Source organism: Xyrauchen texanus, chromosome 45 (genome assembly GCF_025860055.1).
Source record: "Xyrauchen texanus isolate HMW12.3.18 chromosome 45, RBS_HiC_50CHRs, whole genome shotgun sequence".
NCBI classification, from domain to species: domain Eukaryota; kingdom Metazoa; phylum Chordata; class Actinopteri; order Cypriniformes; family Catostomidae; genus Xyrauchen; species Xyrauchen texanus.
The window spans coordinates 17,405,105-17,421,773 of record NC_068320.1 but is presented as its reverse complement, the minus strand read 5'-3'; the positions used below and the strand labels follow the sequence as shown (position 1 = coordinate 17,421,773).

At 39.4% G+C, this 16,669-nt stretch overlaps 1 protein-coding gene across 3 annotated transcripts in view; it reads right to left on the bottom strand.

The window, feature by feature from the left end:
- The window catches only part of grip1 (glutamate receptor interacting protein 1), a 197,473-nt gene that overhangs the window by 70,152 nt on the left and 110,652 nt on the right, over nucleotides 1-16,669 (bottom strand). For all 3 annotated transcript variants that reach the window (XM_052118849.1, XM_052118850.1, XM_052118851.1), the window contains exons 3-7: nucleotides 15,714-15,849; nucleotides 10,757-10,902; nucleotides 9,962-10,045; nucleotides 9,202-9,277; nucleotides 6,938-7,083 (exon numbers count right to left, since the gene is read on the bottom strand). In XM_052118849.1, coding sequence (XP_051974809.1) covers nucleotides 6,938-7,083; nucleotides 9,202-9,277; nucleotides 9,962-10,045; nucleotides 10,757-10,902; nucleotides 15,714-15,849 — 588 coding nt within the window. The remainder of the gene's footprint in view (nucleotides 1-6,937; nucleotides 7,084-9,201; nucleotides 9,278-9,961; nucleotides 10,046-10,756; nucleotides 10,903-15,713; nucleotides 15,850-16,669) is intronic.

Genomic DNA, 16,669 nt, shown 5'->3' with positions numbered 1-16,669 from the left:
CGTACAATAAATTATGGATGAAGTAGAGGTGAACAGTAAGTCCAAAAACCTATATCACTGTTTAATCAGCCTGATTCCATTAAAATTTACGTGATTATGACCAAAATTACATGATGAAATGTCCAGCAGGGGGCGCCAAAAGCAAGTGAAATGATGTTATAATCAGAAGATGGATGTTTTAATGAATAAATCGTACCTCCCTAATCTAAAACATTAAACTAAACCTAACCAACAGTGTCTTAAAAGATAAATGAGAGGTGAACAAAATAAACATCTTTACCTTAAACCAACACCTAAACATAATACAATTTTATTATAATTTAATAAAGGTAAATTTAACATGAAAAGCACATTTACTAAAGCAACCACATCTTTTTGTTTTGCTTCTATGGCATAACTGTATAACTGTGTAAATGTAGGTGGGTCTGTAATACAAGCGCTAAAATGAATAGTTTTTCAAATGATTATAGATTATAGTAAAATTGTTTCGATAACATAACATAATATTAGGTAGGGATACATGTCTCTACCAACTTTCAGCAAATCGGAAATGTCCTGATCAACATTTGGGCAATATTACCACATCTAAAGGGATGTACAAATAAATTATTTTTGAGAACGAGTAAAGATACTTTTTTTTTGTACTTGCCGATACTCTGAGTCTGATAGCCGTTTCTTTTTTCTGATCTCCATATCACCAGTTTATTTTAATTTTATCATCAAAATGGTGTTTAAAGAAATAAAAACTTGAATCAAAAGTATAGCAATTAATTTTCAACATGATATTGTATTATTTTTATCAATTGAATTGATTTTATATAGAACCTCACAGCACAATCCTAAATACAACGTTGGAATAATTTTTGTCAAATAAAGTGCTGCATAACAGAGCATCACAGATGTGAGATATTGCTTAAACATAATAGAATTTCTATTGATTTATAATAAGTATTAGTTGTACAAGTATAACAGTGAATACAACTAAATAGTAGTGATTATTTCTGTCATACTTTCTCATTTAAATTGAGCTTTTATTTTGGCAGAGCTTTTATTTTGAAGTGTTTCTGTGTTGTCATGACCAAGGAGCTCTGGCATTATGACGGCAGCTTACAAATCCGGAAAAGCCGATTGCTACGTGACTCAGTGATTATTAAACCACAAAAGGCTTCTATTTGAATAAATAAATATGTAGTCTGCATATGATTAAAGTGAATTAGCGCTCTGTCCGCTGTCATCTGCCTCAAACAGAGTGTGCAATGCTCATAATAGTGTTTTCCATGTATGAGTTAAGGATCTCTAAAAGGTATGAGCACTTTGTGTCTTTATGCCTGCATAACACCGGCTCCACACATTCACAAGCACTCACATTTAAAACAATGTACGTGCAAACTATATATTTATCACATTAAATCACAGATTTTGCTGTTAAATAATCTCACTAGGACATGACATGATTTAAATTTGTTTGATGAATTTTTACGTAATGACATTTGTACGTCAGATGGCATCGGCTTTTGCTGTCTGAGCATTTTTACGAGTATGAGTACCAACCAGTACATGAGCACGGAATCTGACACAATTCCAATACCAGTATTGGTATCGGGACATCCCTACACATATTAATACTTTGACTTTATACTATGTTTTTATTTTCATTTTATCGACTATCAAAGTTTATTACTATGATTATTAATGTGTAATTTATTGTCCTTTCTTCTGAAGGATATACTGTCCTTCTATATTTTTTAAGCTTTATCACATGTAAATTACATTAAGAAGTTCTTCCTGCTAATAGCTGCACAAATATATATATATATACTGTAGCATAAACAGCACAGCAAAATATCTACCAGTTGGTACATTTGTACTCTTGCACAGTACTATATATACACCATTACACAACCCAGTCCTAGAATGAAGGTGATATAGATACACATACATGTACACATACCTCATTAATGTGAATAACGGTGAATGGCTGAGTTTGCACCTGTTTAGATGTAATGGAGGTAATTCTACATCTCAGTTTAGTAATGGGCCACACTAAAATACCTCATTTCACCATACAGTATATCTTCAGAGCACAGAGTAAACCCTCCAAATGTAAACACATGCCACACGTCCACTCACCCAGCCTGTTTCCAACATGCTGATTTCACTTGACGCTCATTACAAAGAGAAATAGCTCCTGCTGTTGTGCATGGAGTGGACAGAAAGTGCAGGTGGTCTTTAGTTAGAGTGGGCGTACAGCTGTCGGCTGTCAGGCGTGTCAATTCCTCCCAGTATTTGCAGTAAACAAGCTTAGTAATGTCACAAAATGCCAACGTAAGGGGAAACTCCTGCATTAGCCTGACAACTATCAACTGTCTTCAAAAACAAACACAGCAAAAAACAAGCACCAAGTCTAAGAAGGCTTTGCAGCCACTTTGGTCTGTACATTGGCTCTACAAAAATCAAATATGTGGTAACACGTTAAAAATGTAAAAAAAAGTTGAGGGGAAGTTATAGGTGGGCATGAATACTTCCGTTCTAGTGTACTCAGAATGGATAGCAATGATCTATCATGAAAACAAATAAATTAACTTCATATTTCAATAAACAACAACTAAACAAGTCTAGTTACAACTGTATGCAACTTATAATATTGTACATGATGACTTTCAGTCTGGGGCACCACTCAACCCTATATAGAGAACAAAGCTGAACACTGTATTTTTAATACATAACGAATGCCCTTCCAATTGAATGGAACAGAATTCCGATGAAGACCCACTTTTACAAACAGAACCCTTTTAAACTCAAAATGCAGTCACACACACACACACAAAAAAACAGGGAAATGCAATGCAACGGCCAAATGTCTAATGCAGAACAACATGGATAATATAATACTCAAAAATAATACAAACTGAACTCAATTCAACTCCACCTGAAAAAATAAAATAAATAAAAAAAACTATTAGACCAGCTTGAATTCTCTATCCTGGTCTATGCTGGTTTATACAGATTTGGTGCTGGTCTAACTAATACATTTATCGAGAAGGATATAGCTACAGGCCGAGCTCCAATAGTGCACAGGAGCTCCAAACCACCAGAAAAGATATACAGAGCCCCTAACCTAACCCTTTCCTTAACTCTAATCATGTTTGGAAGTGTTGTTCCATATTGGAGTTCAGCCAGCCCCCTTCTGGAGTAACACCTCCAGGTGTTCTTTAATGCTGAGGACTACTTCCTGTACCACTGCTTGAAAGAAAATAATTTCCAAAAACTGGCAGTAGGTTTAAGAGTAGAGTTTGAATATATCTTCAACTCGAAAAGGTCCAACTACCTCATCCTTAACGATAGCAGCCCATACCAGTACCCCTCCTCCACCTTGCTGGCACCTGACTCAATGACTCGTGATCCAGCCACGGGCCCATCCATCTGGTCCATCAAGATTCACTCTCATATCATCTGTCCAAAAAAGTCTTCATGTATTTCTTTGCCCAATCTTGAGGCTTCAACTTGTGAACATATTTAGTGGTGGTCGTTTCAGCCTTCTTGACCTTGGCCATGTCTCTGAGCAATTGGCACCTTGTACTTCTGGACACTCCAAGTAGGTTGCAGTTCTGGAATATGGTGGCATTGGAGGGCAATGGGTTCCTGGTAGCTTCACGTTTAATTCTCATCAAGTCTTTTGCAGTTAATATGTGCCTTTTCTTCTCCATGCATTTTTGTGCGCCAGCTGACTATTCACAACAAAATGTTTGATTGTCTGGTGGTCATGCCTCAATAGTTTAGCTATATCAAGAGTGTTGCTTCCGTCTGAAAGGCATTTTATGATATTTTACATTTCAGTGTCAGTTAAATCTCTTTTTTGGCCCATTTTAATTGACGTAATGAAGCTGCATAATAATTATGCACACCTTGATATAAGGTGTGAGTCACTTTCGCCACACCTTCCCTCATTACACAAATGCATACCAACTGAAAATGATTGAATCCAAAAAGCATTCAAGTTTATATGGATTGGAGTTGGAAAATATGAATGGAAATAATGATCAGATCAGATCAGAATACTCACTTGCCTAATAATTGGGCACGCAGTTTAATGCTAAAAGAGAGCTTGCATAAGCTGCCTGGCATTATGTCATGACTGGTAATGATGAAGAGCGATTACACCTCGTTTTTTTTCCGGGCCCCTGCTTTCTTACGCCACCTTCCTGGCAAACTCAATAGACCTGCCTGACACCAGCTAAAAAAGGGAGGAGCGGGGCATCCATTAATAAAGCTAGGGGAAATTGTTCAATCATGAGGATGCCACATGGGTGACAGAGTCTTGATGATTAACGTGCCACTGTTAAGTGCATCATGCCGATGAGTGGAGTCAGGAGCTTGCAAGCGAGCGTTCGCTTTGGCGTGATGTAGCTCTGAACCGAGCTGGAGGAGCTTCTAGCGGTGGGATGTAGAAGGGGGGCTGGACAAGGGCGGTCGTAAATCGTGATGAATGCACAATGCATATTTGGTCTCTGGCGGTCCTTTTTAATCAAAGCCTAGTTAGTGTAGGAGAGTTCATGGAAGTGCAAGAGAGCGGAGGTGGAGAGAGAGGTAGAAAGGAGGTGTAAATTGTTTTTAGTGTGGAGAAAGCACATTATTTTGGCCTAACCAGTGATCACAGAAGAGCAGGGAAGGACAGGTCGTGATTTATCCCAGTTGGTTGGTCAAAATCATTTATGCAAAATAGGACTGTCAATTTAACATGTTCATTTTGTACAATTAAGTAGTGTTGATATGTGAGATATGAATACAACTTGAGAAAAAGGAGTGCAATTCGTCTTGTTTTAGAGACTAGAAAAAAAAGTGTAAAAAAAAGGGAAAATATCAACTTTTAACATATTTAATCATGCCCCTTGATCGGTAAGTTAATTTAATACAAAAATTGATTTACCTATCATTGGAGCAATTCAGGCTTGAAGTGTCGCCTAATTGCAAAGCATGTTTTTGCGCATTCAACCCACACTGTGCACGCCTCGATAAACCACTTTACGAGAATAGGCAGCGCAGAATGAGTACGTTGTTTATGTTAAAGGACCTTAAAATAAAATACAATTTTTTTATACAAATATTTTATATTATTATTGTGTTATTTCATTTTGCTCTTTGGCAATGTCACAACCAATGTATTTTTTCATCCATTTTTGGGTCTTTCATCTTTGTGCCACATACCAATGTTTTTTCCATGTTTTTTTAAAATGCTGGTTTAAGATCAAGTATGATATACTTTTGAAAATGCATGGACCCTGTTCCATTCATTACGCTGTGTCTAGCTTTTTTTTTTTTTTTAAGCACAAGAACATATTCAAACTGAACTGTCCCTAAATTAGGCTATTTCAGACATATGAAAATGTTATCTGTTAATATACACATCAGTAAATACTGCCAAGTGCACTCCTTATGGATTGTTATGGCACACTTTTTATAAACTAGAAAATGCAGTAGTCAATGCTTTATATTATGCGCATACACATATAGTGGACGATTATTCACTGTGGGTTGTAATGTTTTTTTTATTCCCAGTCCATACCTGCAGCAGAGCAATGTACAGGTTACACAGCAAGACTTAAACTGAGAGGAAATGTGCACTGACCAAAATCTCTGTCTGATAGGCTCAGTGTGTAGTTAATGCTACAATTTCTGCAAAGCTTGGTCCAAACGGAGGCGCCTATCAGTGCAGTGAAGCACAACGTTCCTTTTATCACTTCCGGGTCAGAGCCCAACAAAGACATCAGAGGGATGAGTTTCAGCCACAGGGCACTTCAAACCTTATATGATTTCCTTTTCTTTTCAGTTCAGATAACTTGCCATCAATTTCTGTCTTTGTGCACAACATTTAGCTCTTTGGCACTTTGTAATCATCCACAGCATGTTTACTCTGACATTCAGAAATGCAACTCAAACAACTTATCAACCTTTTTAAAGAGTTCAATAAAATGACCTAATTGCATGATACACTTTCAAAATTGCCAAAATGTTTTCAGTCAATATGCGTTTACGGACGTGAAAAGCACTTTAAGATATTTTAAAGGCGTATCCCAAATGAAAACATTCAAATTAGCCGGATACAGCAAAATTGGCTCAACTAATGCAGTGAATTTGGGGTGGGCTGTCTTTTTGTCCAACCAAATGGCAAATGGGGGGAGTGTTGGGGAAACTGTTATTTTTGCAATTCCATTTGGTCTCACTAAAGGGGCAAAAAACACATTTCAACTTTAAAGGAATAGTTCACTGCAAAATGAAATTTGTCTCATCATTTACTCACTTTCATGCTATCCCAGACATGTATGACTTTCTTCTGCTGAACACAAACTTTTTTTTAGCTCTGTTGGTCCATACAATGCAAGTGAATGGTGACCAGACATTTCAAGCTCCAGAAATCACATAAAGGCAGCATAGAAGTAATCCATATGACTCCAGTGGTTAAATCCATGTCTTCTGAAGCGATGCAATAACAGATCAATAATTCAAATAATTTCTTACTATGAATTCCACTTTCACATTCACTTCTAGAATGTGAAAGTGGAGATTTATAGAAAGAAATGTCTTAAATATTTATCTGTTTCTCAACCAATTCTATCATATTGCTTCTGAAGACAGATTTAACAATTGGAGTCATATGGATTACTTTTATGCTGCCTTTGTGTGTTTTTGGAGCTTGAAAGGTCTGGTCACCATTCACCATTCACTTGAGTTCAGCATTAGTAACAAATTAATCCACATCTGGGATGGCATGAGTGTGAGTAAATGATTTTCAAATAATTTTACTGCTTAATTCTGCTAATACTTTTTACTTTGCTGTGATAAATTCCTTGTGATTTCATTATTTGTAAGTTGTTATGGATAAAATGAGTAAGTGTATATATCTGGGGATGGGATTAGTACAAGAGGGGTTTGTCCTTACCCATGATTGACACATCATACTCAATGAGTAGAGTGGCTTCCTGGCCACACTGTTTGAGTATGCTCATGGCCTCAGCGTGAGAAGCTCCATGCAGACGGATTCCATCGATGCTGAGCAACCTGTCGCCAGGTTTGATGGTACCTTCCCTGAAAAAGACAATCAAATACAATACAGACTGAAATGGCCACTCTGAATTAAAGGGGGAATGTGTGGTTTACCAGAGACAAAACGCTTGTTTGCATGTAAATGTCAGCAAGGTTGTGGGATTTACAATGTGTAAGGAGAGAAATTCAAAACAATCCCTCTTATATCTTTGCTGGCCAAGTTATGTATGTGTACAACACACCAGAGACCTTGCACAAAAACAGCATAATACCTCAAGAATGGAGGAAAGGTATAAAAATAAACTGATGCACAATTGGAGGCACTCAATAAAATGGGGTAAACATGAAATTTTCGGAATGGAATGGAGTGTATGTTGACATTTTGTTGACATATGTCTGGTGCATACTGTGTACAAAACTGGCAAGTGCTAGCTGAAATCACCAGTTCCAATTTTATTGGCTGGCTTCTACCAACTTCCAGTTTCAGTGTTTGGTGTAGTTAAGGCTTTGTAGAGTACTATTATTGAAATATTGATTTCAGATTTGTCCGCCCCTAAATGGCACATATAAAACAAAACAAAATGTGATTTGTCACTTTGCATGACAGTCATAGGATTTCTTCCTGTTTAATTGGGTGGCTGCTGTATAGAACAAGGTGCAAGGGGGACCAGACTTAATTTCGATAGTCAAAAGTTTGATTTTGTGAAACAATTGATCTTTAGGTGAGAGGTATGAGGAGAGAACAGTTTCAAAAATCATTCAACCATGGGAAAAACAGAGGGGGACCAAAGTTTTGGTTAGAGCTCTGATTTATAACACTGAAATGAAAAATGCTGCTTTTATTTTCCAAGGGGACCCGTTGACTGAGCACAGTCAACACTAAATTGCAGAGGTGGGAACAGAACACAATATTTACTCAGAAAAACGGGAGGCACGTCATTGAACGCAAGAAATGGGAATACTATGTTGGTAAAAATTAAATTACGACTGTGCAAAATGAATATTGATAAGAGTTGAGAGAAAAGAGAGAGAGAAACGGGCTGGAGTGTAATGAGAGTAATAACAGAGCAGTTCAAACGCAAGAGTGAGAGAAATATCAAACCAGTCCATTTGCAATTCTCAGGTGGGCACTAAAGTTCTGAGTGGGACAATCTATTACAATTCTGAGAGAGAAATCCGACTGGGAAACACTATTTTCATCAATTTCTTGCTATTTCAAATCATGGCAATGACTACAGTCCAACTATGCTAGACCTATTTCATTAAACGTTGAATGCATTACAAGGTCCCAAGAGTAAACGTATTTGTACATTAATTAAAGACCCCATAAAATCAAAACTGGAGTTTTGTGGCTTTTAGTTGATGTCGATATGCTAGTGTACTTCTAAATATGGACAATAAATGTATAATTATGTTACAATTAAAAATGATTACATTTTACATTAACAATAAAAAAAAACTAACCAGAAATATTAATCGTGCACTATAAAATTTGCTTTTAAAAACAAATATTTCAATAATTAATGTGACGCAAAGACATACATTACTGTGAAATAGTCTTAGGCACATAAGATGCTTCACAAAAACATTTGTCATAAGATGGTTATTACATTTTCAGCTTTAGCATATCAATAGGAAATAAACATTTTAGGCTCTCAATCATTTCTTTTGCAAATAGAATAGAAGAACAGGGAGCCCTGCAACAGATGTCATGGTCCCCACTGAGCTCCACACTGAATATTGAGACAGTCTGGGATTACATGAAGAGACAGAAGCAATTGAGAGACAGACAAAACAGATAGAAGAAATGTGGCGAATTCTCCAAGAAGCTTGGAACATCCTATCTGCCAACAACCAAGAAAAACTGTGTCCAGGTGTACCAAGGAGATTTGGTACTGTTTTGAAGGCAAAGGTGGTCACACCGAATATTGATTTAGCTTTTTTATGTTTACTGGACTTTGTATGACGTTAATTGATAAATTAAAAATATTTATGGCATTATTTTTGAAGACATCCTCACTATGCATAATTTTTCCCAAGTGCCTAAAACTTTTGCACAGTACTGTATATATACACATACTCATTTATCTTTAATCAACAACACAATAAATTTACTAGTGATACACCAATATTCATCGTCAGTGCTGATGTTAATCTCACCTGTCAGCCGGACCACCGGGTCTGATGGTTGTTATGGTAACCGGGCGAGATTTGTTTCTGTCTTCGTGTGCACCTCCTACACCATGGGAGAAAACAACATGCTTTGACACATTTAACAAATGCTAGTCATAAAGCAAAACACTTTGCATTTATGCTCCTGCATATTTATATTCACATTTGATATGTTTAGCATACACTTAACCAATGAGGTAAATCACAGCTGCAAATACCAGCTCAGTGGTACAGACCAAAGGCTGTTTGCTCACCTTAAAGTAATTTCCATACATTTTACAACAAGAGAGCAAGAGCATACATTTTTAAAGCCATGGCTAGCTATGAAATTGCATATCATCGTATTCACAAATGGAGTCTCAAAGATGAAAAGGAAGTCCTCAATACGCCTCTGATTCCTTTAGAGATAGACTTGAAAAAAAAAAAGAGTCAAGTTAACCAAGACCTTGACTGCATGGAAACCTTTTTTTCTCTCTCTTCAAAAGACTTCCTACCCTAGATGGATCTGAAAAAATTGTCTCTTTCTCTTTAATGAAGTCACAAATGCAGTTTTGTAAATATCTGTAAATTGAGCATTAGTAGTGTAAAGGAGGACGAAATGTAGACTCAGTACTGCAAGTACTCTTCTGTCTTCTTTCACTAGGCCCAAGGACAACACATCTGAAATGGTCTTTTTTGTTTGATGTTGATCTGTTTTGATGAGGTGGACTGAAAAACATTTGCAAGACTAGTCTACAGAGGCACTCACCCCTGATGACGAAACCGAATGTATTGCCTTCTTTGTGTAACGTCACCTCCATGTTTTTGAACATGACTCCTGAGCCCTGGACAGCTGAGGGAGAGAAGAAACTATTCAAAGGTCTGACAAGACTTCAATGGTTGACCAGTACAACAACTGCACACCAACTAAAATAAAATACATGTTCAGTGCTCATTGAGAGGATTAGGAATCTCAATTTAAACTTCCTGTTAGAAAACTGCCTTAATAAGTTTTTTATTACCGGTAGCTAAAATACATAATACGTTTAATGCATCGTGGTAGACCAACTGGTTAGGCCAATAAATCTTTTTTGTGAACATTTTGCAACATGCATTCATCCCATATGGATCCCATAAGTTTATGCAAAATCTGATATTGATTTGAGAGTGATCCAAACAGCATCTTGTGTGTTTTAATGGAAGCAAGCAAATATGTTACCTTTGTACAACGGTGTTAACATGTTCAATGTCACAAATTTGCATGCATTTGCTTAGTGCCCTAGAAATAGTGTAGAATCTTAAAAATGTCTAAAAACTCACAACTTTTGTTTAACTTTTAAAAGTCCCAAAATGTTCTTTATTTCAAGGTTAAAATGGTATTTTAAATTTGCCCTTAGACTTTTATAAACCATTGTATACTGTAAGTATAGGCATTTTATTGGCCATCAACCACACTTTAGACATGAACATATTAAGCGCATAACAGTCCACCACTAATCAATATGCATATGATAATTTCTGAAATATTATGTTATATGGTTGTTGATCTTATAATGTCACTCACAGACAGGTGGCAGCTCATACTCCACCTCCAACACGACCCTCTCGCCCACATTCTTCAAAAGACTGATGATCTCATCATGACGAAACTTTGTCAAGTTGATGCCATTTACAGACTTAATATAGTCCCCTACGTTCAGCTGGTCACTCCTGCAAAGAAAGACAGCAATAATTAGATGTTTATATCTTTCCAAAGAAAATGTCAGTGGCGTTTGCCTGTGCAAAACTTGCCACCATGATGCTAGGGTGTTTTTGTTGCCAGGGCATTGCTATGTGGTTGTTAAGGTGATATGGGTGGTTACCAAGGCATTTCTTTGTGTTTGCTACTGTTAGAGTGTTCAGGGTGGTTGTGGATGGTTCCTTAGTGGCCTAAGTCAAAAGACCATCTTAAACCAGCTAAAGGCTGTTATATACCTCAAACTAAATTAAAGAACACACACATTTTGAGTTCATTTTGGTGGTCGTAACAGCTCGTCTGGGCAAAGTTTTAGGAAAAATTCTAACTGGATGCTAGACACCTTCTTGTAGCCATTGGACCATGCAATCGGTAGGTGTGACCTGAAGCTCCACCTACTACTTTTTATTTTTTATTTTTCAGTCAGTATTCAACATAAACACACCAGTGTGAAAGCAATTTTTTTAATTTAATTTGTTTACAAAAGAAATCAAATCTACTCAAATACTCTCAAGTGCCCATTCACTCATGTGCAGTGAAAGCCATTCACACAATTCATAAATTGTTTGTCTGTATTTTGCCCATTATTACCCTTTTATACAGACATCTTTGCAGTTGTACCAATGTCATCATAAATAACAATAACAGTGTAATCGGTGCATATTATGGCTGCATATAGCATGTTTATAAGTTGGTGTAAGAAGGATTTTTTTTTATCAGAAAACAGAGAACTGGCAGGAGGAGAGACTGGAATGAACAAATAGAACGAAGATGGAGAAATGTTGAAAATAAGGCAGAAATGGGCTACTCCGGACTCTAATTTTCTCCTTCTCACACGCATCCAGTTAAAAGCTCTTGCTTTCACAAGGTGCACAGACTGTCAACAGATTCTGCAAAATGAAGTGTGAATACAGGCAGTTATTTCAGATTATCTGCAGTAACATGAAACAAGAGGTTACACAGAGAGAAACATTTAAAGTTCTTAAGGAGGTGTAAAAAGTGTGCTGAGCTGCAGGTGTTTGTGTCTGTGTGTGTGTGTGTGTGTGTGTGTGTGTGTGTGTGAGAGTGTTTGTTTTACTATATAAATACGTCTGAGAGGCATATGTTGTGTTTGTTCATGGATCTGAGCATGTATTCTCTGAGGATTGTGTGTGTGTGTATTCATAGAGAGGGGGTGACACTGTAGTGAGCAGAGGAACATCTGCAATTTCCAGGAGCCAATATGGAAACTAGAGAAGAGTTCTGACTGAACGTAGAATGTGTGCAGAGACAAGAATATATACAGCACATACAGGCTCACACACGCACGTGGACTCAATCTCTCTTTAATTGATGCTGACTTAGTGAACTTATTACCATCAACACAGAAGATAATAAAAAATGTACGGAATACACAGCTTTAGATGTGAAGTGTACATTTTCTGCATCACAATATTCACCAAACTGGATTAAAAGAACAAAGTATATTGTTAAATTATTTGAAGAAAATGTGGGCGTTGCCATGCGGTTGCTAAGGTTTTTTGAGTTCCTTAGCAAGCACTACATGGTTTCCAAACATGTTTCCACAACAGTCCTACTAACCTCTTATCTGTTATTGTTCAGCAAAACTGTTAGCCCCACCCCTAACTCATGCCATTGGTCAGAAGTTGTGGATCAGTTTTGAAAGCACCACACAAGTTGTCGTCAATCTACAAATGGCTCACTTATAGTGGTTTATGCAGATTAAACTGGGATAAGAGAAAGTATTTTAAAGCTGATGTGTGTAATTTCCAAACCACTGGCATCACCAAAAAGAACTACAAAAATAAACATTGTTCCCTATCTGTCACTCACTCGACGTTGTGTCGATGAGTTGACACTAGGGGTCGCTCCTGCGGATCCCACACATCTCTGATCTTGAGATGTTGGAAATTGGCATGTGGAATTTGCATGCCACTCCCCCGGACATACGGGTATAAAAGGAGTGATGCTGCAAACACACATCAGATATCTTCTTCGGAGCTGAGCGAGCAAGTTCACAGAGCTGAATTCCTCTGCCGCTTCAACCCTGAACCCTCGCGGCCCCGTGATCTGTCCCGGGGCTCTGAGCGGCGCTTACGGCTGCGCCCCATTTACTCCTGGAAGTGTATGATGAGCACACACGATCGCGGCGTGAACCTTTTACTGCCCGGACCCGGTTTGCAGGCTCGTCCTCTCTCACCACCCTCGACGGTGGGGCTGCCAGGGGGTGCTCGGCGACTCCCCAGGTTGGTAAGGCAATCGCGGTGCATTTGTGCCCGCAGAATGCCGCCACCTGGCGGAGCCATCCGAGTCTCCCGTCCAGGGCCCGTGGGTTTAAGTCGTCACTCACGACTGAGCCTACAGTGCCACTGGACAGGCCGCCTCCGCCCTGCATGCCACGGCTCTTTTGCAAGTGCACCAAGCTGTGGTGTTCAAAGAACTGCACAAGGGTAGTTCTGACCCGAGATTTATGCTGGAGCTGCGCTCAGTGACTGGTCTCACCCTCAGAGCGATGATGGTCACGGCATGGTCTTTCGGACAAGCGATGTCCACCTTAGTGGTCCAGGAGCGCCACCTTTGGCCCAACTTGGTCGAACCAGTTTGGCCTATACGGCGGTACCGTAGAGGATTTCACCCAGCAATCCTCAGTGGTTAAAAAGCAGACCATTCAACACATCCTGCTTGATGCAATGTCTCGAACCCCAGTCTGTTTTTCGCCAAGGGCGTCCCCCTGTGGCAGCAACACTGGCTCCGCCAGTAGGGTCAGTGCTTTCCTTTTTGCAGGAAAAGTTGGAGGGGTGGCTGTCCCCCTCCACCTTTAAAGTGTATGTAGCCGCTATATGGGCGCATCACGATACAGTGGACGGTAAGTATTAGGGAAGCACGATTTGATCATCAGGTTCCTGAGAGGCGCGAGGAGGTTAAACCCCCCTAGGCCGTGCCTCGTTCCCTCGTGGGACCTCTCCATGGTCCTTCGGGGCCTTTGGGGAGCTCCCTTCGAGCCCCTTGAGTCAGCAGATCTAAAGGTGCTCTATCTGAAGACTGCCCTCCTGACGGCCCCCTGATCACGAAGGTAGGGGACCTGCAGGCGTTCTCTGTCAGCAAACTGTGCTTACTCTCACGTCATCCGGAGACCCCGACCGATGTACATGCCCAAGGTTCCCACAACCCCTTTCAGGGATCAGGTGGTGAACCTGAAAGCGCTGCCCCAGGAGGAGGCAGATCCAGCCTTGGCGTTGCTGTGTCCGGTGCACGCTCTTCGCATCTACTTGGATCACTTGCAGAGCTTTAGAAGCGCCGAGCAGCTCTTTGTCTGCTGCAGTGGACAGTGGAAGGGAAGCACGGTCTCCAAACAGAGGATCACCCACTGGGTCGTCGATGCAATCACTATGGCATTCCACGCCCAGCACCTGCCGCCCCCTGCTGGCCTACGAGCCCATTCTACAAGGGGTGTTGCAGCTTCTTGGGTGTTGTCCCACGGCGCCTCTCTAGCAGACATATGTAGAGCAACACCTAACACATTTGCAAGGTTCTATAACCTCAGGGTTGAGCCAGTTTTGTCCCGTGTGTTATCAGGTGACACAAACAGGTAAGTTCGGGCCAGCTGGCTGGGTGTATCGCTTGTGCATAGTGCCTTTCCCACAACTTTGGTTTAACCAATGTTGCTGTATCGGGCTGGCCGGGCCTCTCAAATAAACATCCCTGCTAGAAACACATACAGACATCTCTTTGATGTGTGTGTACATTTGGAAGACATTTTTTACGTTGTTGTCTCTGTAATACACCTATAAGATATAAATAAGTATGTTTTGGATGTCAATAAGACATTCAGCAGATATCTTTAAGATGTTTATGATTTATAGTCTTTTTAAGATGTTTTGCTGATGCAAATTAGATTGTGATGCTTTCAAGTTGAAAAGATCTAAATCAGACATCTCTGAGTTGTACGTGTGCTAACTGAGATATCAATGTTTGAAAGCACCACAGAGTTGCAATGCTGAGACATGAATAGTTAACTTCTAGAATCTGCATATTTAACCAAGATAGGAGAAAATATTTTAACATCAGGAAAAACTCAACATGATTTCATGAAAATTTTTGAAAAAACTAAATACGCGGTTCATGAAAAGTCCACTCGGTGGTGCTAAAAGCTAGTTAAATGTTCTCCCAAACAGATCCATTTTTTAAGCTTAATGCTCTATTTAGCTTTAAATCTACAAAACCTACCTCCCTATGCTTAACTTTAAACCTAAATCTAACTGATAGCATCATAAAAAAGCTTTTGTGGTTCGTCTATAACACATTCGGCTCACGCATTGACTTGTGTGCACTTCAGGCCTCGTATTCCAGTCCTTCGCATCACAAGTGCAACTTTTGAGCAACGCTGCAATTTGATTGCATTGAACAAACTTGTAAATGTAGTTGGTTATGTCAAAATTATGCAAATGTTAAAATGCATCACCTTGCAAGTCATGCACAATAGTAAAAGGGTTTTGATGTCATAAGATTGTGTGAGGAACAGGGCAAAAATTAAGTGTGTATAAAGTGATAATCTGCTGTTTAACTCTGGATTTGTGTGAAATTGAATAAAAATTCAATGTTTTAGAGCCTCTAGTGTTCATTTCACCATGAAACTGCAGTGATTTGTACAAAGAGACAAGTTAAAATCCTTTTGCAAAAATGTAGGTATGGTAATGTGTTTCTATGAGACCAGGTTGAAAAAATTACACATATCAGCTTTAAAATCACAAAGACCACACACTTCACCCCAACCCTACTCACTAACCTGGCAGCGATTCCGCCCTGGCGCAAGTTTGAGACGCGGGGCTTGCCGTCTTTGTCGATGCCTCCGGATACGGTCAGGCCCAGGGTGGTGCCTTCCTTCTTGATCAGCTCCACAGTGCTTGTGCCCTTAAATTCGTCTGTGAAGCAGAAGGTGGGATGGGGAGTAGGGTGGGGGGAGGTGGGAGAGGAAGAGCAGAGACAGGAGATGAGTGGGTTACAGGAGCAGAGGAGGCCAGCAGCTGCCATACCTCTCTCTCCTCTCCTCTAAATGACTGTGATCAGGCATCCTGGCCTTCTCTCTCTCGCTCTCTCTCTCTCTCTCTCTCTCTCTCTCTATATATATATATATCTATCTCTCTCTCTCTCACTTTATCTCTTTGTCCTGGCTGGTAATTAGTTATACCTACACTCCAGAGTGCTCTGTGTGTGAGTGAGTGTGTCAGAGAGAGAGAGAGAGACTCCAAAAGATACTGAGACCATCTCAATCTTGTCTCAAAGATTGAAAAAGACTCCAATCCAACATAAAAGTAGTTACTTCAACTTGCACTATATTCAAAATGTTCTGACGCCAAACAATTTATTGTCATTTCTGAAGCTTGACTTTCATTGTATGAAAAAGAGCAAAGTGAATATACTGCCAATCTTCTTTTGTATACTATGAAATAAATAAATTCAAATGGGTGTCAAACAACAAAGAAGAGTAATTGATGACACATTTTTCTTTTCTGGGTGAACTATCCCTTTAAACAAAATCACTCTTTGGTCCTATATTTACTGTCTCTCTCTCAACTGCTTGCACAGATTTTGCAAGTCAGGCAGATGCGTCACTCTGCTGCTCTCTCCTTCATCGACAGGCTGTCATTCAATCCTTCAGCAAGATCATCAAAGACACATTAAGCGTGCTGTATATCTGCGCAAGCAGGGTGTCTTCTCCTCCCTTCTCTCACACCCTACCAT